The following is a 27,760-nucleotide window of genomic DNA, read 5'->3' on the forward strand; positions in this document are numbered from 1 at the left end:
CTTAGTAATTTTGAAAAGCTGTTTGTCTTATACAGTAGATTCATTCAGTAGTTAGGAATATTTCTCAGTTCTAACAAGTAGAAAATAACTTAATCCTTCTCATCATATCAACCAAGAAGAGGCAGGGAATAAAATTATATGAGATGCCATAAGCAATCAATTACATGGAACAGAAATGACTTCATTGATAACAGCAGGAGTTGTGTTTAATGGCTGCTAGAACTGGATGTATAGCATGCAAGTTATTAACTAGGCAAAAGGAAAAGGCAGACTTTATAAACTCATCCCATGTTTTCCAATGAGAGAGCAGAGAAAATTAATCAAATAGTTTTCTATGAAGTGTTTGGCAGCTTCTTGCTCAGATATAGTTTCCTTTTTTTTATGGCAGTACACTTGAGTACTCTTCTCTAGCAAGACTCCACTAACAGAAATTTTATACATCGGCAGGAGATATAATATAAAATCCAAGGAAAGTAAGGCTACTTCAAATGCTTTTGAATGTAAAAGTGGAATGTATCTAAGTTTCAGAAATTCCATACTTTAATCAAGCAAGCACGGAAAGGATCACATAACTTTCTGCTGTCCTTTCTCAGACTGTCAGCAGTGGCTTAATGTTTATTCACAGTGCTTTATATATCATACATTATTCATCAGGTGATAATGATAAGTTCTCACCTGTTTTTTTATGTTGCAGTTTGTTATGTAGCAGTTACAGCAGGATAATCAAGTCTTGAGTTATTTTCAAGCAATGTAACCTTCCACTCTCATGCATCTTAGACAATACTAAACAAATTGGAAATGATCATTGAAATTCCCCAACTGAAACATCACAGCAGTTTTCTCAGAACACTGTATCTACCTCCTGCAAATGTTCCAGATCAAGTTGCAAGAATGTTGATTTCATTAGAAAACCAAAATAGCAACAGCTACTGAGAGTAAGGAGATGAGCCTTGCAGTCTGCAAACACTGAAAAATCCAGAAGCTTGAACTAGACAGAAAATCTTTCCTTGAAAAGCAGCCACAGTGAGTTTTCAAAAGCACATTCGCTTTTATAATGTTTGGCTTGCATAGATCTTGTAGTCCTTAGAACATTTATAATCATTTCTGGTTTGCCAAGAGTCAGGGAAAGAGTGGTTTTACCTAACAGAGGCCAAGACAACAAGAAATCAGGAACTTAGCTTTAAAGCAGGTGCCCTATTCACAAGACCCAGAGAGAGTCTCTTAGGGAAATAATGACATTAAGCGCCATTTCACTTGTATATCATGCTTTATCTGTAAACATACCTTTATGTTTGCAAATGTGCCAGTAAACTTTACAAATGCTTTTTGAGGTAAGCAAGGACTGGATGGTCCTCTGTGGAGGTTGGGTTTTGTCCTCTGCTGGGGACTATGAAGGCATAAGGATTCATCAGTGGGAATTTACCATTTGCCACTGATGATGGCAATGATGATTGAGACTGAGAGGGAATTACACATTCCCAGCCGTTCCGCCCTTCCTCTCCTCTGCCAATACAGACTGTAACAAAATGCGGCCATTTCTAGGGCGGAACAATGCAGCTGTTCAAAGGCAACCAGCAACTGTAAAAGCGCAACAAGACTTCAGTCCACAACAGGGAACGGAGATTAATATTCAGTTAAATGAATTTGCAGAGGAATTCAGACAGACAGGCTATAATTTTGCAAACTGGAATTTCAGCAGGGCGCTCGGATTTACAACTTTACATCTCTAAAATATTTGGGAAACTTAATGAGTGTGAGGGGTCAGGACCTCCTTGCATATGGTATGCTGCAAGCAGCCTGAGGTACAACTGTGTTTTCCATCACTGTGGAATGAGAGGTTCTCAGTCAGATAGTGATTAAAGGAGAATCTCTTTCATGATCCATGTGCTTTGGGGGTTGGACTCGATGATCTCTAGAGGTCCCTTCCAACCCCTACAATTCTGTGATTCTGTGCTCAGCAACTCCTAACTGTGTCCCAGTGGCCCCTCTGTTTGGCTGGGCTTGATATTGGTTCTATGTACTCTGACTAATCAGCTGCTTCATTAGTATCTGATCATGGGGGAAAAAAAAAAGAGTTAATTTGTCCTTTAATGTGGAATAGGACTAATGGATAGTAGATAGTCACTGTAGGAAGTAACTAATTAAGACTAATTATTTAAGAGAAAACTATGTGTCAATGACTGTATGCCCAAGATTTTAACAATTCAATTTTCCCCAAGTAACAGCAGCTACGTCAGCCTAATATTCTAAAAACCCTTTTCTGCATTTTGTTTTATATAGGGCAATCATTAATGGGTGTATTTCAGTAATATTTTCTAAATGCTACTGAAATTGTTTAACCCAGAGATCAGTATTCACTTCTAAAGTAACCCTATTTGTGATTATAGGCTGCCTGTTTTTTTACATGAGAAATGCAACAAGTATTGATGTGTTTCTTCTGTCAGTAGGGTGCTGTTTCCTGAAATATTAATCTTTCCTCTTTTGCACATTTTTTAGTCTGACCTCAAAGTCACACTTTTTTCTTTTTTTTCAGGAAAAAAAACAACAAACCATACACAATTCCTTCAATATTTCATTGCTTTAATTAATAATAATAATAAGTAGTAGTAGTAGTTGCCTATTCTTTTGTTTTAAACAAATTATAAATTTTCATTTCCATTTTACTTCTACAGTAAAATGCTTCATGGTAAACTGTTGCCCATAGCTCATAACTATACAGAAGATGAAACATTAAAGACTTTTGTGATTTATTGTAGTCAACATAGGAAAAGGACCTTTAGGAGTTCCTGATGCTGTGCAAAAACAAACCTGTTGCTATGTCTACAGGACATAAAAATGAAATTAAGAGAAAAACAGTACCACCACCAAATAAAAAAAAAAGCCTTTTGATATGTAGAACTTTGGGAGTTTTATAAGCCATCCCTTGTGATAAAACACTTTTCTTAAAGAACATACCTGAGATTGTCTATATCCTCCCTTATAGAATGGTTTAGAATATATTTTGATAGAAAAAAAAAGATATAGCACTGAACTGCAGATGTTAACTGGACAGATATATATTAACACAATCAATGTTAACTGTTAGAAAAGTCTTACTGTAGCTATCACTGGGAGAGATACAAGTCTGTATCTCTGATGCGTCATACTGTTCTCATTCTTCTTGGCAGCCTCTTCTAAGGACATTTTTTAAAGACATCCTCTAAATGGGAAGATTAGGTTAGGATTTAGGTTTTGCTGAATCATGCATTGTCTTAATGCAGTGTGTAATGACATATAGACATGGAGTCTGTTTGCCCACAAGGGGCCTTTCCAGGCTGCTGGTAATAATTTCAGGGAACAGATCAGTCCCAAATGATTAGAGTCATCGGGGGAAAAAAAAATATAGGAAAAAAGAAAGAAAAAGGAAAGAATATTGCTCTCTGAAATATTTGAGTTAGTCTTTTAGAGAGCTCTTGTTGACTCTGTAACCGATATCTCCTACAGTGATGGAAGACTTTGTTTTCTTTGTTTCAAATCTATTAGGAAAAAAAATACAGTGAGAACTTCAAATTCGAGGTTTTGAATGCAGATGATTTGCTATTTTTAAATCAGAAAGGGGGAAAAGAAATAAGGATCTAGATTTAGAAAAAATATTCTATTTAATTGTAATAAATCTAAATCAGATCTTAAGTATCTGAAATCATGTTATTTTTCCATAGTGTTGCATAGATAGAACTTCAGGATGAAGTGATTTTAAAGAAAGGTGATTTAACCTACAAGACATTCATCACTTATAGAGCAGAAAAACCTGACTCTCAGATTTTATGGTAGAGATTAATTAAAATGATATAACTAAAATGAAGTGACACCAGTTTCGCAATCCTGCAGCATCATTTTTTGTATGAAATCACTTTCCAGATCAGCATTGCCCTTAAATCTTTAATGATGTTTCCACATTTCTGAAATTGAAGACCTTAAATTACTTTTAATGTTTATAGGTGGAAACTGTAGCTGAGTAGTATTTGTAGCTTCAGAATGTCAGGATCGTGACACACTGGATGCCTTTTGTCTCAGCACTCCATGCAGATGGAAGGGAAGCTGTGGTCTCCAAAAAAGAGGCATCTTGAGCCATCCTGAAACGGGAAGAACTGACAATAGCATCACTTCTCCTGGCTATCTCTTGTTGATCTCCTCTTTCAGCTTCACTAGAGCTGATTTCACAGAAGAGAAATCTGATAGTAAGTATTCAGTGGCCAAGTAAGTGCAGTTCTCTTCTGTGCTGAATTATCCACAGCTGCTTACTGTTAATAGCTGCAGGCTAGACACAACAGGGCTGGTGGTACAAGCGAGCCTGTCTCCACAGCAAAATAGGAGATGTCCAAATAGGGGGCATAATTATTTTCCTCTCAGTAGCTTGAGATTGTGCATAAGGTAATTGTGTGTGTCCATAACCATAACCAGCAAAAGAGGGAGGGGCAGGTGGTGAAATGGCATCACAGCAGTGCTGAAAGGCACTGTTTTGCATCCTGCTTATGGAAGAGTCATTGATACTCTGCAGCCAAAACCATATGCAGCTCAGCTGATGCTTGCCACCTTCTGGGCTACATTTCTATTCTGGTTAAACAGGGTGAGAGATCTGAAAAGATTCAGCAGATTTTTGTTGACATATCCAATAGTATTGGGTCCAGTAATGGCTGGAAAATCATCTTATGTTATTCAGTGGCGTGTGAAGACAGGTTAAGGCTTACTCTTGTCACTTTGTGTTGCCTCTAGAGGCTTCAAGCAACTCATTCGTGGCAACAGTGCTCCTGTAGACTTCTTTTGACATCTGTTTCAAAGGCACGGAGTTGTTTTTTCAGAATTCTTTTGTATAGTAGTAAATGTTTTTGACAGTCTTGTCCTGAGATATATGTTACTGAGATTTAGCTCTATGTAAAACTATTTGGCCCCAAAATCTGCCTTTCAAAAGCTTTACTGAGGCTGTAGAACAAGCATTCAAAGGATGAGAAAGCCAGTAGAGCCTGAATTCCAGGTGCACCAGAATTGTGAAGCTGCCTTTAGCTGAATGAGGTGTTCGGTTGTTTGGTTTATTGGTTTTTCTCTTCCCTTCCCCTTCCCTGCCCCTTCCTCTTTTTTTTTTTTTTTTTAATCTTAACCTCACATAAATTGTTTTTTGACTAGGCCCAACACACATTTCTCATTTACTTTTGTGCTTCTACTGTGTTAATTAGAAAAGCATTACTTTTATCCTGCAACCAAGGCTGTAACTGAAACACAGGCAAACACATGATATGCCTATATTGCATTTTACTCTAGATATTCAGGTGGCATAATTTTGTGTATATGTGTGTAATGCCATAGACATATGTTTTAAAAGTGTGTGAGAAAAATTATGAGGGCTGCTCCAGAAGTAATGCCTCCTATTTTATGTTGCCTGCCTACAACGCCAGAGGCAGATGTTGATGGTGTGGCAGTAGAAGCTGAACCTGCCCATCAATACTCCGTTACATTTTTGTTTCTGTGTGACAGATGGCAGCAGAGGGGCAGTCTGACAAAATAGTGTCTGACGTGGAAGTGCCTATGAAGCAAAGGGGTGTCACTGAATTCCTCCATGTGGAAACAGTAGCACCCACTGACATTCCTTGAGTACTGTGTTCAGTTTTGGGCTCCTCACTACGGGAACGGCATTGAGACCCTGGAACGTGTCCAGAGATGGGCAACGAAACTGGTGAGGGGTCTGGAGCACAAGTCTTATGAGGGACTTATCAGGGAGCTGGGATTGTTTAGCCTGGAGAAGAGGAGGCTCAGGGGAGACCTCATTGCACTCTACAGCTTCCTGAAGGGAGGTTGTGATGAGGAGGGGCTTGCCCTCTTCTCCCAGGCAACCAACAGGACCCGAGGAAATGGCCACAAGTTGTATCAGATGAGGTTTAGACTGAACATAAGGAAAAACTTCTTCTCTCAGAGAGTGGTCAGGCACTGGAATGGCTGCCCAGGGAGGTGGTGGAGTCGCCATCCCTGGCAGTGTTCAAGAGGTGTCTGGATAGGGAGCTAGGAGATATGGTTTAGTGTTATTTTTTGTAAAGGGAGGATGGTTGGACTAGATGATCTTGTAGGCACTTTCCAACCTTGTGATTCTATGATTCTATGATGTTTATGGGGACAAACCAATGTATGTGAGCACAGCGAGGGGGTGGGTGGTGTGTTTCAGCTCAGAAGTGGCAACAAAAGCACTGGGTCACTTCTGCTGGTGCCAAATTTCGCGTGTGTAACACATAGGTTCTTGTTTCTTGCTGGCAAAAACGCACAGCACACAAAAAAAAATATATAATAATAATTTAAAAAGCCACGACACACGATTCGGACGCCCTTTCCCAGCGGTTTCCTCTCAGCCGCTCAGGGCACGGCGTCTCTGAGCTCAGTGCGCAGGCGCTGCCGGGCGCGCTCCCGAGCGGGGGGGCCGCGTGGCGGTGGCGAGCTCAGACGTGGCACTCGGGTGAGCGGGTGGTGCGAGCTGTGCGGGGTGAGGGCTGCACACCGCCACCAGGTAACGGCCTCAACTGCCGACTTCTGCTGGGGCACAGGGAGGGAAGATCGTGGCCGTGCCCCGTGTGGGGAGCAGCGGGTGCTTCGTAGCGGTGCTGGGGTGCTGAGGGAGCACAACGTGAGTTCCTCAGGTCGGGGGAGCTGGTGGCAGCCCGTGTGAGGGGGGATCCGGCCGCGTGTGGGGGGCTCCGAGCAGCACCTGGTGCAGCGCTGACTGACTGAGGCCTCAGGTAATGGGGGACAGGTGTAACCACGGGGCTGGGGGCGGGTCACCTTCTGCTTGCTTTTTTCCGGAATGTATGTTTTAAAAAGCGTGTGATGCATGTAGCTATGCTTCTTTCTATATGTCTGTACGTGTACAGGTATGTGTGCTAAATGTTCTTAGCAAAAATGATGTTGTAGGGTGCCCTGGGGAGGAGCAGTGTGTCTCAGCATTAATTAACTAAAGTTAATAGTTCCCCTTCAGGTAGCTGTGATCATGATGCTTACTCTGTGATCCTCTGCGTGTACTTAACGGAGCATTGCATCTTCACAATGGTATAGGTACAGCAGAGCATTGTGTAAATTGAGCAATCCGCTGGATTAAAAGATGACAACCAGTTCTCTAGTAGCAGTTTGGTGTGAAGTGTTTGTTTCGGTGGCGTGCGGGCCTTGGGGATTGAAGTAAACTGAGGCTAAGAGGGACAAGTTTACTTCCTTCTTTGCAGTGACACTTGTAGTGAATAAGCCCAGGAAAAGCTTTCAGTTTAGCAGGTTCTTTGATCCTTCTCATGTGATCTCCAGACAGAATCTATCTCTTGTTGGAACTTAATGAAACTCTAGGCAGTCTGTTGCTATTATAGGTGTTGTTGAAGCTAGTTACATCTTGAGTTTCTCTATGTCCATATCTTTAGAAGTGGTTAAATATGCTTGGTCTTAAGTAGAATCTGGAACTGTGCTCTATAAGCTTCTTTTGTGTGTCGTTGCTGTCTCTCTCCAGGACAGCCTGCATGTGTTTATGCTGTCTGTGGGAAGTTCGACGTGGCAAGATTTTGTGTGAGTGAGTAAGCGGTGGAGGAAGTCGTTTCCCCTGGATGCTGTCATAGCTGAAGGTGGTGGCTGTTGCTCAGTGTGAAAATCTCGTTGTAGATTTAAACTGTATATATTTTTATATGACTGTGCAGGTAATTTAGTACTGAGTTATTGTCTTTTGGAGTAACTAAAACAAACTTGCCACGTCTTTGCAGATGGGGGTGGGGAAAGGAAGAAAGTATAGCTGACAGCAAGGAGCCTCTCTGTGTAAACATATTTTTCTTCTTCTTCCTGCTCTTATCTTACCATTTCTTTTAATTAAGAAATAGGATGCAGTCCTCCAAGCTTACCCATCCAAAGCAATTTAGTGCTGGGTAGTTTAATTGACAAATCTTTAGCTGTGCTTACAAGTGTGGCTTAGTACTTTGGCCAGGTTGTGAGGAGGGTACCTGCTCAAAGTGATTTCTTGTCTGCTGGGTAAGATTAGTAAAACTTTTTCTCCAGTATTTTTAATAAGAGAAGCCAAGAGGGGAGCCAAGAGAAGCCAAGAGATGGGTATAGCTTCTGTCTACTGCCATGTGCTAGTACAGCTTGAATATGCCCACGTTGTGATCTTGGAGGTGTACCTAATTTTAAAATGCCTTCATAAAAGCTTCTGAAACACAATTCCTCAGACTCTTTGTATGCTCAGAGACCACCTCATTCTGAAACTCAGAGAACATAAAATACGGTTGGTTGTGAAAGCTATTTAAAAGGAATGTTTAACATCTGAAATACTAGTTTATTTAATGGATCTCTAGTTCTCTGAGGATGCCTGGCTTGTGTACTTGGGTTTTTACAGAAGTGGTTCACTGGGTCAGATTCTAATTGTTTCTCAAAACAGTTTTTAATTGGGCGTAAATAAAATCAGTGGATTTTTGTGTGTGTGTGTTGGGTTGTTGTTGTTTTTTAATTCAACATCAATATATATATATATATATATTAATCTGGAAAAGTGAAAGCTAGCAATCAAGCCTTCAGTGTATATAGCCTCAGTAATTTTTCAAAACCTTTAGTGGAAAATGTTCTATATTTGAAAACTGATGATATGAAATGGAATCATCTGGTTTAGCATTCATCGGATTTCCCAGTTTTTGAAAGTTTTCCTAAAGTATCTTTTAGAGCAAATCTTACGGTGGGAAAATACGTTCTTTGTTTGTTGCTTCTTCCTTTCTCTGAAAACAACAGAGTCAAGGTGTGAAAGCTTAGGAAAGAAGTGCATGGTAGCAGCAAGAACAACATATTACAGAATCACAGAATTATAAAGGTTGGAAAAGACCTAGAAGATCATCTAGTCCAACCATTACCAATACTTCCCGGCTAAACCATATTAATCAACACCACATCCAAACGTTTCTTGAACACTCCCGTGGTTGGTGACTCCACCACCTCCCTGGGCAGTGCATTCCAATGCCTGACTACCCTTTCCAAGAAGTATATGGTACTGCTGAGGCCATTGTGGGATACTTTCTTATCTAAAACAGGTCTCCTGCTAAAACAGGATAGGAGACAGATAGACTAGAGGAGTTTTGTACTCTAGTCACACTGCTTTTCTTGATGTGCCAGTCTGCTCTTTGGAATAGTTAGTATTTGGAGTATTAGACTCTGTCTTTTTTTTCAGTTGTATTAGAAGTTTAGGTTTTCCCATTAAATGGAACAATTTTAGACTTTTCTTTTTACTTTCCTTCCACAAACATATCCTTAGAGTTTATCTCTCCATGGGCCAGGGAGTGGGTAATCTTTTTCAGATAATTTCAGTGATTTATTTAAATTCACAGCATTGATGAAACTAAGCAACCAATCAAACAAGAGCATTGCTTACCTAACTGCCAGGTCAGTTTTTACCTTCTAATGTGTCTTCTGTCTTTTTGGGAACATAATTCTCAATAGCTGGTGTCACTTTCTCTTTTGCAGGTTCCTGAAGATAACTCGAAACTTGGAATGAGAATATTGCCATCATGAGTCAACAAGGTTATGTTACAGCTCCTCCTTATTCCCAATCCCAGCCAAGAATGGGAGGCTTTTCTGCAGGCTTTGGACCACCTAATTCTGCACTTCATTATGGGCATTATGGAGATCCTAACTCCTCACATGCAGCACCTCAACCAGGTGTGTAATTGTCTTAAAATGTGTCTTCAGAGTGTACATTTCTGCTGTGTTTCGCATCTCTTCATTTTACTTTGGTCAGGACACAACACTCAGTTTTACACTGCTAGTACAACAGGATCTTGCACTAGCTTAGCCTACATTACTGTTGTTCAGATGTTAACATAAGGTGCCTGGTAGTGGAATTCTGACCCTTGTGTGTGAACTCTTGTCCAGGAAGCAGTCGATACCAGTGCTTAATGCAGTGCTGTGATTAACACGTAGTACAGAAAAATAAAAAGAAATGATTTCTGGGAATAGAGCAATAATTCTGAATTGGTAGGTGTTAATGGCAGGCAGGCTCTCAGAAACGTGTTGTATTCTTCACAGTAGGACATGTGCCCAGCCAAGTTCTTGAGCACAAACTTGTCTATGAATACAAGTTGTTTTTTGCTACTTAGTCTTGCGTGCTTGGTGATGTGCTTGGATAACATATGGTAAGTGGAGCCCATCTGCTTTCTAACCACTTAGGGGACAATTTCTTTTTATGTGGAAGGTGAACTTCGGTAGCTTTTACAAGTAAATGGGTGCTGTGCTTTTTATCTCTACCAGTGTAATTGTGCTTCAGATGATTTTGATGGCCAAAAGGTAAACCTATTATCCTTCATGCTACATTAATTTTATCTCATTATGTGATATGCTTCATATGTTTCATGAAGTAAACTAGTGAGCTGGGAATGTGGAAAATATCTAAAAAGTAAGATTTTCTCTTCCGTCTATAGGTCTGTTAATATATGTAGGCTAAACAGGGAGGAAGGAGGTGGACTATACTGATACAGTAACACAGAAGAAAATTACAATTAAAACAATAAAAAAGACTGAATTATTTTTTAATACCAGACATATAGTGATGATTTACATTAAAATCAATGTTTGTATTGGATTACAGTAATAACAGAACTAAGTATCCACTGTATTAAATAGTGTGATCTGCTTGATTTTTGTGGTATCCTTAAATCATAGAAAAAGCTTTATCCAGTTTCTCTAAAAATTCTTATGAAAACCAGCAGGAGTTGTTACTTTAACCCAATGCTGAATGTAGTCAGAATTGCTTCTGACAATAACAGAAATTATACTAAGTTGATGTTGTAGTCGTGAATCAATTCTTTTTAGCACAGTTTTATTGGATCTACATATAGAGGCATTTTTTAAAGGTTGTTCCAAGATCTTTATTGGCAAAAGTCTCTCAATCAAAGGGCTCTCTTGCTTTCTCTGAAAAGGTAACGAGGTATTATGGAATTTCTGTTAACCCAAATTGAATCAAAGGGTCTGTTCTTTCATTTTTGCTTCTTTCTTACTGCCCCCCTTGTGTTTTGTTTTGTTTTTCTGAAAAGTTAGCAACTATGATATGGTTGCTTCTTACCGTCCTTTTTCATATCTGCTTCTGTAGCTGATCAAAAATCTGTCCTTTCTTGAAGTCTTAGAAAATGGCTGAGTTTGGAAAGAGCCTCTTGAGGTTGTATTGTCTAATCACAATGCACATACAGGGCCACCTGTAGCTGATATTCTCATTGCCTGATCAGGGCTGTACATTTGTATTTCTTGAAGATCTTGTGCATTTCTAGAGGATTTTTCCATAAAAGTACTTGTTGTTTGGCAGGTATGTCGAAACCAACTGCGCCTCTTGGATCTCCAGCTCCTCTTGGGCCTCTACCACCTGGTACACATCAGTTCAGCCAGAACAACTTCCAAAGTGGGCCCAGTGCAGCAGGACAACAGCCACATAGGTGACTTTCAAGAATTAGTACATGAGATTTGTTTCACCTCTATTTCCTCTTTCTGGCTGCTTCGCTGCCATTTAGGTATAGCACCTCTTTTATGTTTGGCAGTTCTAACTCATTCTGCTTCTGAACTGGATCTCATAGTTCAGTTTCCTGTGATGTTAAGATGCCAGATCATAGATTATAATCCGTAATTGCATTAATTCAATTTTTAGAGCAAGTTCTTCACTCTTCACCATGAGTTGCTTTTTATTTTTAATTATTTGTTCTCCTTGAACTTTAGACTTATTGCCTATAGGCAGCAGTAAGATGTTATAATTGTGGTGGTTTTTTTTTCATATATAGAAACTGCTTTTTTAGTCATTTTTGGTGTCTTAATTCTCCTTTGTTGTGAGGTACCAAAAAGTTAGTAAAAAGAAGTAATAGCTCTCAGTGAGCTTTGGCTAGAGGCTGGTACACAGAATCATAGGTTCAGGTTGGAAAAGACCCTCAGAATCATCAAGTCCAACCACAACCTAACCATAGTACCTTAACTCTAACAACCCTCTGCTCAATCATGTCCCTGAGCACCACATCCAAACTGTTTTTAAACACATCCAGAGATGGTGACTCAGCCACCTTCCTGGGGAGTCTATTCCAGTGCTTAACAACCCTTTCTGTAAGGAAGTTTTTCCTGATATCCAACCTAAACTTACCCTGGCACAACTTGAGACCATTTCCGCTCATCCTGTCACCAGTGAGAAGAGACCAACCTTGCTCTCACTACAATCACATGTCTGTATAGCTGTAGGTTTTTCCCCCCTTTTTGGGGTATCTTTGCTTCATTGTTGTGGAGGCTCAGCTGAGGTTCTGTAGGGTATTTCAAAGACATTTTGTAATGTAGGGTTGGCTTTCAGTTGCATGACTGCTGCTTTTTTGCTCATGCCTGAGATTACCAATGACAACACTCCAAGTGTTTCATAGTTTCATAGTTTGGTGCGGGTTGGAAGGGACCTTAGAGATCATCGAGTCCAGCCCCCAGGATTCGAGCCTCTGTGTAGCAGAGCGGCACTTCTACCACTTGCGCCACAGGGGGGATTCGAACTCCGGGCCCCAGTGTTGCAAGGCAGCGTCTTTAACCACTGCGCCACCGGGTTGTTTTCCTATCTCCAAAGCTTACAGAAAGAAGTGTAGAAGACAGGAATGGGTAAGGGAGAATGCTAGGGACAGGTGGGGGCTATAAAAATTGATCTTGGAAAAACTGTTGTATGAGGGGTTGAAAGGATTGGGTGGACAATCTTGTTTACAAAATGTATGTATTTCAGAGAGTTCTGAGTGAGTAAACATGTTTGCTTACTTAATTTTGTCAGCTGTTAATTATTTTGCTAACTTCCAGTGAGTTTGTGAACCTATAGATAATTTATTTTAGTTAACTTAATATCATTTAACAACATTCTTGTTTTAATTATTTGAACTCTGCTTCTGTATTTTTTTTAGTTGTGTTATAGTTACTTTTGTTAAGGGTTGAAAGTTACAGCATGTGTGTTTCATGAGGCATGTAAGTAAGAAAGCTCGTCTGTGTGTTATCACTGTCTTAAAAGGACCTACAGAGACTGGTGACCTATTGTAAAAGACAGTGTATTGGTGAACAGGGAGAAGTGTCTGTTGCACTGAAGACCTGAAAACAAGGAAAAGAGAATCAAGTTTACATGTCCAGCCCAGCAAAACGCCGATTCTTTCCTGTTTTCCTTTCAGTCATTGTCCTGAAGCTTTTGTTTTTTCTTTTTTTAACTGGATCTTGTTTAATTCACAGATTGCTGACAGTTGTTCACCAGGCAAAGGAAAGATCCACATGATAGCTTTATTTCGTTATACCTAAGACCCTCCTCAGTAATGGTTTTTAGTAATGGTTATAGGTAAAATAGTGCAGAGCCTTGAGAGACAGCCTGAAATCTCATTTGTCCAGAATAAAACAGCATCATAAGTGTTACCTCCTCCTTTTCTCCAGTTCTTTCTCTTTCCTTCATATTTTCCCATGTCTGTTAACCGTGCAGCAGATTTTCCCACCTGCATCTTCTTTTTCCCCCTACAGCTGCGATCTCCTTAACAGTTTCTCTGTTAATTGCTCTCTTTTTGCAAAGATGCTGAATATGTATTCTCTGAGTAGACTTTGTTCATTCCCAGAATGGAAGTTCGATGAAGAGATATGTGTTCAGAAGCCTTAGTTCCTTAATTTTCAAGTTTTCATACATTTATTCTCTCTCTTCTCCATTCTTTTTTGCTTCTAGTAACTAAACAAACATATACTTTTTTGTTGTTGTGTTTGTTTGTTGCTTAAAAAAACAAAAAAGAAGAGGGCATTCTCTCTTTGCACTTCTAACAATACGCTTTTTCTGAGCAGAAGATGAGAAAACTCTGGAAAGTTTGGTCATCCCAATTAACTGTTTCAGCATTACACTTCAGAAGGTGTCAGACTTTCTGGAATAATGACTAGTTGTTGTAATTTCTTGCATAGCTGCACTCACTGCACTCATTTTTCCATTTAGGTTTCAGAGCCCTCCACCTCCAAACAATACAGGACCTTCCTATCCTCCCGGCGGTCTTCAGTCACAGCCAGCCTCCCAAAATATTGCATCCGCTTCGTGTACAACACAACTTGCTAACCAGTTGAACAGCATGCAGATAAATAGCTATGGTAATCAATTTTATCTGTTTGACTCTTCTCATTTAAAGCTATTAAGACTGTGATAATTAGAAATGTACTGAACTTCTGTATAAGCTGATAATAAAATCTTTCCCACTCTCATTTACTCAAATAATAATGTTTTTAATCTTATCTTATCTGAACTCGTTTGTATTTAATCCAGGGTTAGAAGTAAACTGAGGTAAGATGTGATTCTTTCGTGCTAATCAGTTCCATCGGTAATTTTCTGTCTGTCTAGACCTGCTTTTTCTGAATATTTCCTGGCCAAATTTACTGTAAGATGGAAAAGCAGTGGAATGTAGTCAGCATCGTGTTTTGCTGTGGCCATTATGGTTGTAAGAATGAGACTGTTAGACTGAGATCACTTCAGTCATTGATATCTTATTGAGATATGAGTAAAGATGAACTTTTCAGTTTAGACTGTGTGGGTGTTCCTTCTCTGACTTTACAAGTTACTGATTTGAGTTAAATAAAAACTTGTGTAATTGCCAAGGGTCTGACCCTCTGTTTGTACAACTACTTGTGAAAATTTATTTCTTTGCCTTGATAAAAATAATTTAGACTTGACTTCAGCCTTTCTGTACTGAACTGCAAGGTCACAATTAAGTCAGACTGTTCTATGCAGGATGAAGTTTGACCCAGCACCTCTACAACAGCACTTCATATGCAGCAATAGAAATTATTTAGAGAAAAAAATAACTGCTTTTCTTTCTGCCTTCCTTATATTGCCTCCAGCAACAGTTACGTAAAATGTAATGTTCTTGCTTATCTTCTTGCATGGAGGATGGTTTAGATACCCTTCAGACCACTGAAGCACTGCTGCTTTACAACTGTGCTCCCATGTTTGGTTTTGTTGTTATGGCTTTTGCTTAGCTGTTAGCCTGAGCTCTGTAGCTTGAAAGAGCACTAGAGTTGATAGCTTTTGAGACTCCTGGAGCAGTGCTTTTTTCTTCCAGCCGAGAATCAGAAATTGTTTTCTGTGAAATTTGTTTTCAGTAGACAAGTCTGATAGAAGATTCCAGTTCATGAAGGGGGCCTAGACGAAAGCTGGGGAGGAACTTTTTTATAAGTGTGTGTAGCAACAGAACAAGGGGAAATGGTTTTAAATTGGAAGAGGGTAGATCTAGACTAGGTATCGGGAAGAAATAATTTACTGTGAGGGCAGTGAGACACTGGAACAGGTTGCCCAGTGAGACTGGGGTTTCCTCCTCCCTGGAAGCATTCAAGGCCAGGTTGGATGGGGCTTTGAGCAACCTGGTCTAGATGTGTGTCTGCTTCTAGCACGGGAGATGGAACTGGATGATTTTTAGGGCCCCTTCCAACCCAAACGGTTCTATGATTCTAAGGTGCATTTCAGTATTTGTTCATTAACATTACTCCTTTTTCTGTTTTGCTGTAGTTCTTTGGGAGATGTTTGGCTAAAAATGTAAGCTTTATAAAATAACGTGTACAGATTTTAAATCTCAGAAAGAAACCACTTGCAGTGTGTGCTAATTTCCATGTTTCAAATTTCTAGCATCAATTCTAGGGAATGGTTGTAAACCAAATTAAATGTGTCAGTTAAACTTCCATTGAGTTTGTCATGGTGAAACGAGAACAACGTATTAACAAAAAAAGTAATATTAGAAAAATAATTTAAAAAAAAAAAAAACAGAATTTTTCACAACATAAAATTAATTATGATATCAAAGGCAAACTGTGATTTATGTGTGTTCTAAGCAAGAATTGTTGAAGTGGCCTCCCCATCCTTTTCCCCATCCACCCCAGCTGCAGAGTTTTATTGATAATAGAGTCTGAGGAAATGAAGTTGAACATCTGAATCAGTTCAGACTTAAGCTGTGAAATTTGATCTGTTTTGTTAACAGGAATTCAGTATCTACCTGATGAAGCACTATCAGTATGATTCAGTATTTGCTATACGTCGCAAACATTGCATTTTTTTACTCAATACATCTTCCACACCGATCTAGTAGCTTATCATTTCTTTTTATTCATTTGATATATATTATTTCTTGCTCAGGTCCAGGTGCTATCCAGAGCTCTCACACATCTTCTGGACATCCAGCATCTTTTCAGGGTCCACAGCCACTGACACAGCACCAAATGGCCTTACCACCTGGACCACAGATTCCTCCACCAGCTAATAATTTCAGTGGACTTGGTGCGCAGTCATCGTTGCCTAGTATGGCTAGACAAGATGGGATCCCTGGATCAGGACTTCCTAATCCTAACTTGCAGCAACTTTCAGGACAGACTCCAGGGCCTGGATACCATCCTCAGCAAGGTAAAGAAGGATGTTTAGTATCTAATTAAAAACAAAAAGTGTACTGAGAATGACTGTTGGAACTGTGACCTCTCAAGTTTGATGTTCTGCAGACTTAAAGAAATGAAAATTTAATCTTTGTTTTGTAGAATGGAAAGTTGTTACTGACAATCAGATCAATCCATTCCATCAGAACGGAATCCATTCCATTAAAATTCCATCAATTCCATCAGAAGAGGGGTGGCTAGCAGGGACAGGGAGGTGATTGTCCCTCTCTATTCTGCCCCTGTGATGCCTCAACTAAAGTACTGTGTCCAGGTCTTGGGCCCCCAGTACAAGAAAGACAGGGAGCTGTTGGAGAGGGTCCAGAGGAGGGCCACAGAGATGATGAGAAGGCTGGAGCATCTCTCCTATGAAGACAGGCTGAGAGAGCTGGGCTTGTTCAGCCAGGAGAAGAGAAGACTGTGGGGTGACCTCATTGAAGCCTTCCAGTACGTAAAGGGAGCCTATAAACAGGAGGAGAGTCAGCTCTTTGAAAGGGTAGATAAGAGTAGGACAAGGGGAAATGGTTTTAAGTGAAGGTGGGAAGATTTAGGTTGGGTATCAGGGGGAAGTTCTTCACAGAGAAAGTGGTGAGGTAGTGGAACAGGCTGTCCAGAGAGGCTGTGGATGCCCCGTCCCTGGAAGTGTTCAAGGCCAGGTTGCATGGGGCCCTGGACAGCCTGGTCTAGTATTAGATGTAGAGGTTGTTGGCCCTGCCTGCAGCAGGGGAGTTGGAGATTCATGATCCTTGATGTCCCTTCCAACCCAAACAATTCTATGATTCTGTGATTCAGTGATCAGAGCATTCAAGGCAGGATATACTTTGCTCAACATTTCAACTCTCTGTTAAGGAAAGAACAAGAAAAAGGAGCAGGATGATTGGTTTAGTAGTGGGTAAAGGCATAGTATACAACAGGAGGGAGTTATGTACTCCTTTTTATATACTCACTCCTCTTTTCTATACTGATAAAGTGTTGAAACTGAATATGCTGGATTTGTAAAAGAGCAAACTTTATTTTATTTGACACGTTAGAATAGCTGTTTTTTAAATTGTCAAGCAAACTAGACTAGTTTTCAATGGTAACAGAGTTAACAATGGTAACAGAGAAATTCTCACTAATGCAACAGCTTGCTCTCTAGGTGCAATAGCTGTAATAACCCATTCTATATAGTCCTATAGGACATGTACTTGAAAATGTCTGAAGCTGGAGTTGTTGCACCTAATTTTATGCTTACTTTCAAAACAGATTATGTGAGCCAGAACCTATTTCTGATACTTGCTGAAAATGGAAAGTAAGGAGGAGTTGCATTTAGCTGATGTAAAAATTATTTGTATGACAAAAGTTGATGATAAAAATGGATAACAGAACTTAAATACTTTAAATCAGTGGTCTTTTGTAACTCTGCAGCAAACTATGGCCCTCAGATGGCAGGATCTCAGCTGTCTTATCCTGGTGCTTTTCCTGGAGGTCCAGCACAGCTCTCTGGTCCACCACAGAAGAAGCTTGACCCTGACTCCATTCCAAGCCCAGTGAGTAAAGGGCCACTAATTTTTTATAAATTTCTGCAGTATTGAAGACAAAGTAAAGTCAGTGCTGATATTCTAACTAGAACAGTTTGCCTAAGCGTCCTTCTAGTTGTTACAACCTTGTAAGAATTTCAGTAGCTCAGGATATAATTAATGCTTCAGCTTCACACAATTCAGAAGACTCAGTTGTTGAAACATGCCTGAATACGCTCTGGTGGGACTTTGCCTCTTCTTTTTAGAGTAATGAAAGAGGAAAAATAAAAAAAGGTATATGTTTATCCATTTAAGAAAGTAGTCTTAAGTATTACCCAAAGGAGTATCTTTGTTACATTCAGGATGTAATTAAATTGTTTTGTATTTGTAACAGCTGATCAGAGTTGTAGGGGGGAGTAGTGTACTGAACTTCTGGGGAGAGCACACTGTGATGTACACAGTTCTACAGGGTCTGGTAATCCTTGGACACTTTGAAAGGTCTTTGGAGAGTTAGGATTCTTGAAGCAGGCTGTCTTGCAGTTGTAGGCCAGAACTTTCTACTACTAAGCTCTTCTGAGTGAAGGAATCTTCCACTCCTTTGCTGAAGCAGTACAGCTGTACAGGAAAGGGTTTGTATTTTACTGTGATGAGGGAAAGACCTGTCTAGTGGGGCGCAGCCATTTTATTGGGATTTTCCTTTGTTTTATCCAATGATGCTTTTACTGCAAAACTGAAAATATCCTAAGAGTAATGTTATAACTGCAATTGCCTCCATTAAATGCAATTTTCAAGTTAAATGAAATTGAAAATTGCTACGTGTTTTAATACAGACAGAAAAGCAATGCATGCACACACACAAAAAAACAAAAAGTGTCATTATAATTAGCCAATGTAGTCAATGGCCTTAATGGTGTTTCAGTATGGTAATTTTACTTGAGAAGGATAAAATCATCATGTTTAATATCAACAGAAAAAAACACATTTGGAGAGAGGGAGGTCTGGCATGAGAGCATGGACTGATGTCTTGTTTCAGTTATGCATGTAAAATAAACAGCCTTTACTATGACAGTGAAGCTAAAATAGGTTAAAAGGTTTGTTTTAGCAGCACAGAGAGGATCAAAATGACATGTTTAAATGCAGCACCATCTGGGTCAATGTCTGTAGAGGGAAAAAAAGCTGATTCAGAAGATTAAATATGACCATGCGTAATTCTCTAGTTATATTTACATTATACAATTACAGTAGTGTTGTCAGATAAATTTACTTCTTATCTGTAACCATTGTTGATGTATGTTGTCTTATATGTTAGAGGTTGATATATGCTCTGACAGCATCTATGAAAACCAGCATCTGGTTTCCGAGAACCATGATATTATTTCCAAGAATGATGGCGTGTTCAGGTCACTTAACTGCAGAATAACACAGTGCAGTGATCCTTTGCAGAGCTAAGTCTTGAAAATGGTTTGCTTCCTTCAGCCAGTGGGTGTTTTTAGAACAAAGCCTTTTTCCCAACTGATGCAAGAGTTAGTAAAATTGTACCAGCCAAGCAGGCAGGGAAAAGTAATCAAGCAGAACATAGAACAAATTCTGAGGAATATATTGTATATTTAAATAGCTATACAAAAACTTAATAGAGAAAGAAAATTTAACAGGCCACAGATTATTTCTAGTGTGTTGGGAAATCCCTCTTGGACAGTGATCAATAAACTCTGAGCTGACCAGTTTTGTTTTTCTTCTCTGTTTGCTTTCCAACTGAGGCTTCTGAAATATCTGAAATAATTTTCTATTATTAGAAAATAATGTGCAGTGTAAAGATACAATTGCATGGGATACCAGTAGCAGTCGCAAAGGCAGTTTCAGAAATTCAGAAAGGTTTACTTGGTGTTAATGTTAGTGATTTATGAATATAACTGAATGTGTGGCTAACCTTTCTCATACTGTTCTTGCTTCTTACTCATCAGATTCAAGTAATTGAAAATGACAGATCTTCTAGGGGAGGGCAGATCTATGCTACGAACACAAGAGGACAGGTTCCTCCTCTTGTCACCACAGACTGCTTAGTCCAAGATCAAGGTAACTGTCTTCATTACTGCTTTGGGAATCTTCTCAGATAAAAGCAAATGAATATATGTATCTATGAGTAAATTCTCACATCATCTAGAAACAGTGCTCCTTAGTCTTGTATTGAGAATGGAATGGGAAGATCATTCAGTTTAGAAGGGTGGGAAAAAGGAGAAGTGGGAGAAATGGGAATGGAATTCTCACACCTTTGGTTAACTCTAGTGAAATTCCTGAGATTGCCTTACCCCCACCTCTTTGCTTGCTGATATTTAAAATAATAAGAATAATTGACACAACGTTTATTTTCAGTTTGAATGTTTTCAAGGTTTTCAAGTTGAAAAGCATCTTCAGATTATTCTGAAATTTTAAGAGATGGATATTACAAGAAGCAATGAGCCTGGCATTGTTGTATGTTAAGATATAAATTTTGGAATGTTTTGTTCAAGTTATAGGCACAGAGCATGAGCTGTCTAGTTGGCTTAATGTTTTCATGTGGTTAATGTATCTTGTTTGCTTCTGCTTAGAGCCTGTAAATAACATACTGCATATGCAGCTCCTGACAGCAGAGTTGATACTTTAATACAAACTAAACTGATGGTATAATTTAGTCCAGCATTTATTTATCAGTGTTTGGATAAATATACAAAACATACATTAAGTATTTTAGATATTATCTCAGAATGGGGTACTGTCATTCTAATGAACAAAGAAATGTCTTTTAAGAGATTAAGCAAGACCTGCTGCCCAGTGGTTGAAAAAGGAACCATAAGGAAGCCAATTTTTGAATTCTGTTTGATTTCCAGAACTCATGTCTTCTTCCAATACACAGTTTCTCATTGAGGGAACTGAGCTAAGTGTGCTACAAAAAATGATGGAGTGATTTTAGTACACAACACTTTGTAAAATAAGTGAGCAAGGTGTTATTAACACTTGTATACTGTCTTCTGAATTGGAAGTAGCTAATTAGAGTGGTCTTCACAGCGTATATCTGTTGGCTGCATTTTGTTATACACAACATTGACATAACCACTGAGGCTTTTGTCCGTATTATTTCCTTTTAACCTCTCAGATATTAAGTTAATCTCTATTAAGATTCTTATTGCAAATAACTGTACTTTTCCTTCTTTTTCTTGGTATGTTTAAATACCTGCATTAAACTCAGAAAGAAAAAATTTGTCTACAGGTGGAGGCAGTAGGCTGATATAAAGAGATGAGATGGGCAGAAGCTTCCATGGGAGGAAGGAAAGCATAGATTAAATTTAGGAATCTGCACTTGTTGCTTTTTACTGTAGTTTTTTGTTGTTGTTGTTGTTTGGTTGGTTGGTTTTTGAGTTTTGTTTTTATCTTGGTATGTGTTTGGAACAGACAGACTCCATTTATCTTTTATTGTGCCTGCTTTATTGGGTGTTCTAGGCCATGCCAGTCCTCGTTATATACGATGTACTACCTACTGCTTCCCATCATCTTCAGACATGGCCAAACAGGCTCGCATTCCACTGGCAGCTGTCATCCAGCCTTTTGCTACTGTTCCACAAAACGAGGTAAAGTCTAATGAAGTGCTAGCCCCATGTGATTTTGTCTCCTAAATGTTACTGACTTCTTTGAGTGGGATGGAGGGTGCCATATCTCTGACTGAAGGAGCTAGAGGGGCTAGTGGGATAGCCACAGGAAGTGCCTTTAGGTCAGGATGCAACTTTAAGGGGTAAAAATCTTTGAAAAGATACAAAAGTGATATCTATATAATGTAAACTACTGGATTCCTGGTGTTGCCCCATCAGTCCCTACTTTATGTTGTCACTGTCAATTACTGGAATTACGTAGGTATAGGCAGAGACATTAAAAGAGTATAGTCATGAGCTGTGTCAAGATATTCTAGGGTTCATTTTATTACAAGGACAGTTACTTTCAAACTATCATTTATCTGTTTTGTTCTTTACAATTTGTAATGGTGTAACATGATGCAATGACAGCATATTAGCAAAGTCCTGGACTGTAGCAAGTGAGGATATGCCCAAATGTAACAGATGAAGACAGAGAAACAAAGGAAAGAATCTTATTATCCTTGGAAGGCTTCAGGTAGGCAGGGATCTCCACCAAATACCATTGCCTTCACTGCCAGCCCTTGAATGAGGTCTGGGAGGGGTATATCCTGGCTCCACCCCTTCCTGTCACTCAGGTACATTGCATGCACCTGAACTCCCCTGGGCTGGCCCTGCCTTCCCGCCAGCAGCTCAGTATGTGGTTCAGGCCACAACTTAGCATTTCCATTACGCAATATAATTCAAAGCAGCCTGAGAAGAGAGGGTCATTTTCTACTTGGTTGAACTGAGCGATAGGAAGAAGAAAAATATTACCACACTTCTTGGTACTCATTTGGAAACATTAATCTAGTCAATTGATTTTCTTGCGTTACCATCTTTAATAGTCATTCATATTCAAACAAATCCTTGTTCATTTGCAGAATAGTTCTGCAGATTGACAGTGTCCTGTGGTCTCTGGACAGTTACACAGATTTTCTGACATTCCCAGTGGGTTGCATCAGTAGCAGGGATACTATCGGTTCTTAAGTGCAGCATTTAACTGCATCATCTGCAGGGCTATCCTTTCTTATCCTTCAACTGCCTGCCTCCAAGAACTTACAAGTTCTGCAGCTGGTGTCTGCAGGCAGCATTTCCTTTTTGTGTGCAACTCTTAGTAGCTTTCAGAGCATCGTTTGCTAGAAAAAGGAGGAAACATGAATGTCGTGTGTTACTGCATTTGATTGTGTCTTCACAGATTCTTTCATAAAACATAAACACAGAAAAGCTTAATTAAAGTTACACTGACCTTCAGTTTTTGCAGTTGCTGATTTTCTTGAATTTTGTTATATTGCTTGTAAATTCTTTGGTTTTTTTAATGGAAAAATAAGTTGGAAAAAAAGCAGATGTTTTTTATCAGGATGGATAACTTCCAATCCAACAGACCTCTGTAGTTTGAATTAGAAGTTTTATTTTAGCAGAGCAGTATGTAGTTATCTTCTCTGGAGTCCACAGGGGAATAGGATGTATTACTTGCAGTTCTGCAGATTGTACGTGTCACCATTTGTCTACTAGATAGCAATTTTGATTTTTGTTCCAGTTCTTGAAGGGAATGTGTGGACCTGGCTTGTTGCCCCCCTGCGTTTTCTCCTACATGAAACTCCTGCTGTTGCTTTCCCACCTCTTAAACCTTTCCTCTCTAGTACTCTCTATCACAGTTTCTGTACCCACGTGGCATATATCAGTTCTACTGTCATGTTGTCTCCCTGTTTCTGTATTTCACTTTGTCTGCTTCTAGTCATTTATGCTTACCACTTGTGTCTTCCCTGTGTCCTGTGTAATGTTTGAATAGGGTGATCAATGAGTTGCTGAAATCTAAATCTTGTCTGCATACGTAAATTAGCAGTATGTGCAGTTACACTTGGACAAGTTCAGGAGGATTTTCCCAGGGTTGACAAAAAGTTGTATGTGGTGGCCCATTAATTCTGAAGAGTTAATGGAAAGGTCAGCAGGATTCATTAATCTGTAAAGAGCAGTGTGGTTTTTCCCCTACTTCTTTGTCGGAACGGGCTAGAAAACTGTTTGAAAAACAGTCTCTCATAAGTGACAAAAATACATTGTGGAAAATTTCCACTTAAATAATTGTAGCTTGGTAAAGTTGTAAAAACTGGAGAAATCGTGTTACAGTAGGAAGTACTGGAGAGTTTTAGCTAAGGCAGTTTTTCCAGGACTTGCCTATGTCCTTTATCTTCACTGCTGCTGCCAAAATAGTTTCTTACTCTTAAGATCTCATAATAAAAATGGTCTTCCTCATGGGGTTTATAACCACTTTAATTCTGTAAAGCCACTTAATTTGAAAGAATGGGCTTTTTATGGAGGTAAAATATGTTCAAGGGTTTGATTGTGTTTCTGAATTTCCTACTATGGTGCTTTCTGCTTGGAACTAGTGACTGCAAGGCACAGAGTGTTCTTCCTTTCCAAATATCTTGCCTATCTCTTGGATGCCTTTTTAACAGTGCCAGCAGGTGATGTTCAACACATGTTACAGGGCTTTGTTCTGACTGGGAATCTGTCTGTTATCTCAAACTACTGATAAATTGCATGCCATATCATAGTAACTTTAAAATTGTGGTCTTTTTTCCCCAATCTTTTGATTAATAATTCTTATTCCTTCATTTTTGTTGCAGCCTTAGCTGCAGATCTGCCTCCATTTCTAATATACCAAGTGCTAACACGCAGAATTTGATCTCCCTTTCTTTTTGATTGAAAATGAAGAAAAGAATAGTTACAAAGGGTTTTGTGAACCATAAGCTGTGAAATGCCCACAGGTGGTTTTTGCAGCTGGTAATGTGGTTGGGAAGGGTTGAAAAACTGCCCTGTCTCACTTGAACTATAAGGATTTCAGCAAATCCACGTGCTCTGCAGAATCCATTACGATGCAGATTGTGTAGATACCATTTATCTGAGATGGTAAAGATGTTTTTCAAAAGCCATGGACTTTCAAAGTCATTTGAGTGACTAATACACTTACAATTATTCAATAAATAGAATTCTTTATTATTTTGCTCTTACCAGCATTTATGGTTGATGGTGAATTTGAAGTAGCATAACAAATACGTTTACATTTTCGTTAGTCTTATTGTCATAGAATATGTGTCATTCTTTTCGAAACCATTTCCTTGTTAGGGCAGTTAGAAATAATGAGAAAAAGCTTCTAATACTTATAGATAATTACGTATGCAGTGTGGTCTTCACGTGGCTTGCTCACCCATTCTGCAAGCCAGTCTTGAACATGGATTTCAGTTTACTGAGAGGAATATTGTTTACATGAGTGAAGCATGATGGTTCTGTTCAGCTGAATGATATTGAAAACTATGGGTTATCCTTTCTCCCATCCATGCTTCATGGATGTTTCAGCATAATGTGAGCTGAATTACAACAAACATTCATTTAAAAAAAAAAAAAAAAAGAAATAATAGCTAAGCCTGCTCATACCAATAGAATCTGATGTGTGTATGAAAGGAAGAGCACAATTGTAAAAATCTTAATTTCATCTTTTAATTGAACACAGTCACCATTTTGGTATGTGACTTGTAAGTGGCGTTGTTACATGTTGGTGCAGTTGGAGGGTTATGCGCTCTGAGTGTCTCCTGCTGGCTGTAAAGTGTAAACTTAGAATAGCAGAGCAACATGTTGAACGCTTATTGCCTCTGCAGGCAAGAGGAAGGAATGCCTGAGGGATGTTTCATTTATAGGAACAGGGAAGAGGAAAAGGTAACTGGATTCCCCTAAGTGGGTAGAGTCGTGTGTGTGTGCTGGAGATGATAGCCATCACTTTGCAGTCAAATCTGCTTCTCATTGATAATGAGATCCTCTGAGGAATTCACTAACAAGCTCTATTTGGAATTTACTGGCAAGAAAGCTATGTAAATTTGTATAGACTACTGCTCTTAAATTAAACTAGCTTCTACAGGTTATGCAGCATTTTATACTGACTAACAGGTGTTTTACATATGTTTTTTGTTTCTTTTTTCCCTCCTTTCATATTTTACTCTGAAGGATCAGTAGTATTCTGTCTGACAGAGCCTGGAATGGCCCCTCAAGTTTTGGAATTCATTCCTGTCATGAATTCAAAAAACTCTTCCATTCAATTTATGGAAACAGCAATCAACTGGAATTTGAGCTTTACAAATTTGTTTCTGATCCTGTGAGTTTTCAAATATAAGACTTAAGTCCAGTAGTTTTCTTAGGAATACTCTTTCCAGTCTGAAGGTCCAGGTTGGACAGAGAGAATTTCAGGACTTCAGCATGTATGAAAAGCAGGTTTAAGCTTAATAGGTCACTATGGGTTTTTGGGGGAAGGTGGAGTGTCACACGCACATGCGACTTGGATTCTGTCTCCAAAAGTGAAATTAGAACTGTTGCCTTCTGCAGGAAAAAGATAATTTTGTGAAATGGAGTGTAGAAAAAAAAATCAGGAGTTGAGAAATGTGTACACAAGCTTGAACTGAGGTGTTTGTTTGAAGGTATGTACAACATATGTCTCTATTCTCATTAAAGGATGTGATACAGGTTATCCCTGTGGGAATAGGTAGGAACACAAAATGAAGTCAATGCTGTGCCATGTAAGAATATTAAATGAAAATATCTCATTCGTGCCCTTAAATCAGTACAGTGTGTTTCGTTAAAGCAAAAAACAAGTTAAGCCACACCAGGATTTTTCTCTGCAATGGGAAGGGATCTTGAAAAATTAGAGAAATATTGTGTGTAGCAATTGGACAGATCAATATGAGGGGAAAGGCGTTATAACAGAGGTGTGATGACAGAAGGACCAGCACAATAGAAAGGTGCTATAAAGGAAGGGAAGAAGATTGCTTGCCTATATCAGAAGATTCCAGGTTTGCAGGGGAAAGCTTCACCAAGGAAGGCTCTCCAGGAAGAGATCCTTCCCTATTGGCAGTCAGCCCTTAAGTGGGGTCATAGAGAGGTGCAGCCAGGCTCCACCCCTTCTGGGCACACAGGTGAGTTGCCTTCACCTGTGGTCCCATGGCTGACCAGGTCCTTTCCACAGGTGCTCAATCAGTGGTTCAGGCCCTGACTCATCAGTTCCTATACACTGTGGAATGAATAGGCAGAGATACTGTGACTCAATAAGCTGCTGAAATTCCCCAAGGAATCAAGACCCTGTGGAGTGGTGGTATGGAAGCCCTGAGTGAAGAGGACATGAGACTGACTTAAAGAGAATACAGATAAAGGCATAAAGATATACTACTAGGCTGCAGTATTAGTCTTCAGATCAAAAGAAGAAAATTCAAATCCACAACAATTAAAATGAATGAGAAAGATGTAGTACAGCTAAGACACAGGATTTCAGGTGCTCGCATGTGATTTGGTGCAATTGCAAAATGAGGTTGTTCTAGAGAAGCTGTTTATGGAAAACTTAAATAGATGCCAAATTGGCCTTGCTGAAGAAAAACTTGGAGGGTTTATTACAGTATTGGTAAATCACAAGTGGGAGCTAATTTAAGTCACAAGCAGAGGCCATTCAATAGCCATAACTGTACAGTCATGTTTGGTGTTGTAAAGACCAGCCACACTTTGCACGCAGACACTGGGCTTCAGAAGAACGAAGAAGTGAAAAGAACTTACTCAGAAAAGTCCTGAAGTCAAGAGAGAGGCAGAGTCCATGGAAGCCATGCAGTCTCTCTTACAAATTCCTACAAAAGACAAAAAAGCTTTCCACAACCAATGTGGAAAACTGTGCTAGGGAACTTTGTGTACGTGCTGTGTATCATTAGAAACAAAGGTCATTAGAACATTTGTGTCTCCCCATCCCCAGTCAGTGTCTAAGCACCTCTAGGCTGAGTCTTATTTACATTCAGAATCTTATTTCTGAACCTTAACTATTCCAGGTCCTTACTTATTATGTCTCAAAAATAACCATTTTCACTCTCCTCATTTGGATGATCTATGAAAAGTATTTGTTTGTTATAGGTTTTGACAGCACAGTATCATTGTTTAACAGGAGTTATTTTTAGTCCACAAGTGCTTTAGCAACAGTCTATAAAAATAAACCAGCTCTCATAGTTATCATCATGGACCAAGCTCTAAGTGAATTTGTTTTGGAGATGCACAACTGTTTCCAGAGCCTGAATAAACCATGTGATCAAAAAAGAAAGGAAAAAAAAAAAAAAAAAAAAAAGAGTATTTCGTGCTTTAAAATGAAATATAGACAACTGTCATAATTATATA

General features: G+C 39.2%; 1 protein-coding gene across 10 annotated transcripts in view; it reads left to right on the forward strand.

The window, feature by feature from the left end:
• Window positions 1–6,398: 6,398 nt before the first annotated feature.
• Window positions 6,399–27,760, forward strand: part of SEC24D (SEC24 homolog D, COPII coat complex component) — a 48,321-nt gene continuing 26,959 nt past the window's right edge. For 2 of the 10 annotated variants that reach the window (XM_015861850.2, XM_015861860.2), the window contains exons 1-8: window positions 6,399–6,526; window positions 9,490–9,684; window positions 11,321–11,447; window positions 13,967–14,115; window positions 16,145–16,408; window positions 17,839–17,960; window positions 19,892–20,003; window positions 21,405–21,532. In XM_015861850.2, coding sequence (XP_015717336.1) covers window positions 9,534–9,684; window positions 11,321–11,447; window positions 13,967–14,115; window positions 16,145–16,408; window positions 17,839–17,960; window positions 19,892–20,003; window positions 21,405–21,532 — 1,053 coding nt within the window. In that variant the 5' untranslated portion in view covers window positions 6,399–6,526; window positions 9,490–9,533. Of the gene's footprint in view, window positions 6,527–6,642; window positions 6,756–7,504; window positions 7,617–9,489; window positions 9,685–11,320; window positions 11,523–13,966; window positions 14,116–16,144; window positions 16,409–17,838; window positions 17,961–19,891; window positions 20,004–21,404; window positions 21,533–27,760 lie in introns of those variants that run through there. The other 8 variants (XM_015861852.2, XM_015861858.2, XM_015861859.2 and 5 more) reach the window with 8 other exon arrangements.

The sequence above is a fragment of the Coturnix japonica genome, chromosome 4 (assembly GCF_001577835.2).
Source record: "Coturnix japonica isolate 7356 chromosome 4, Coturnix japonica 2.1, whole genome shotgun sequence".
Classification (NCBI taxonomy): domain Eukaryota; kingdom Metazoa; phylum Chordata; class Aves; order Galliformes; family Phasianidae; genus Coturnix; species Coturnix japonica.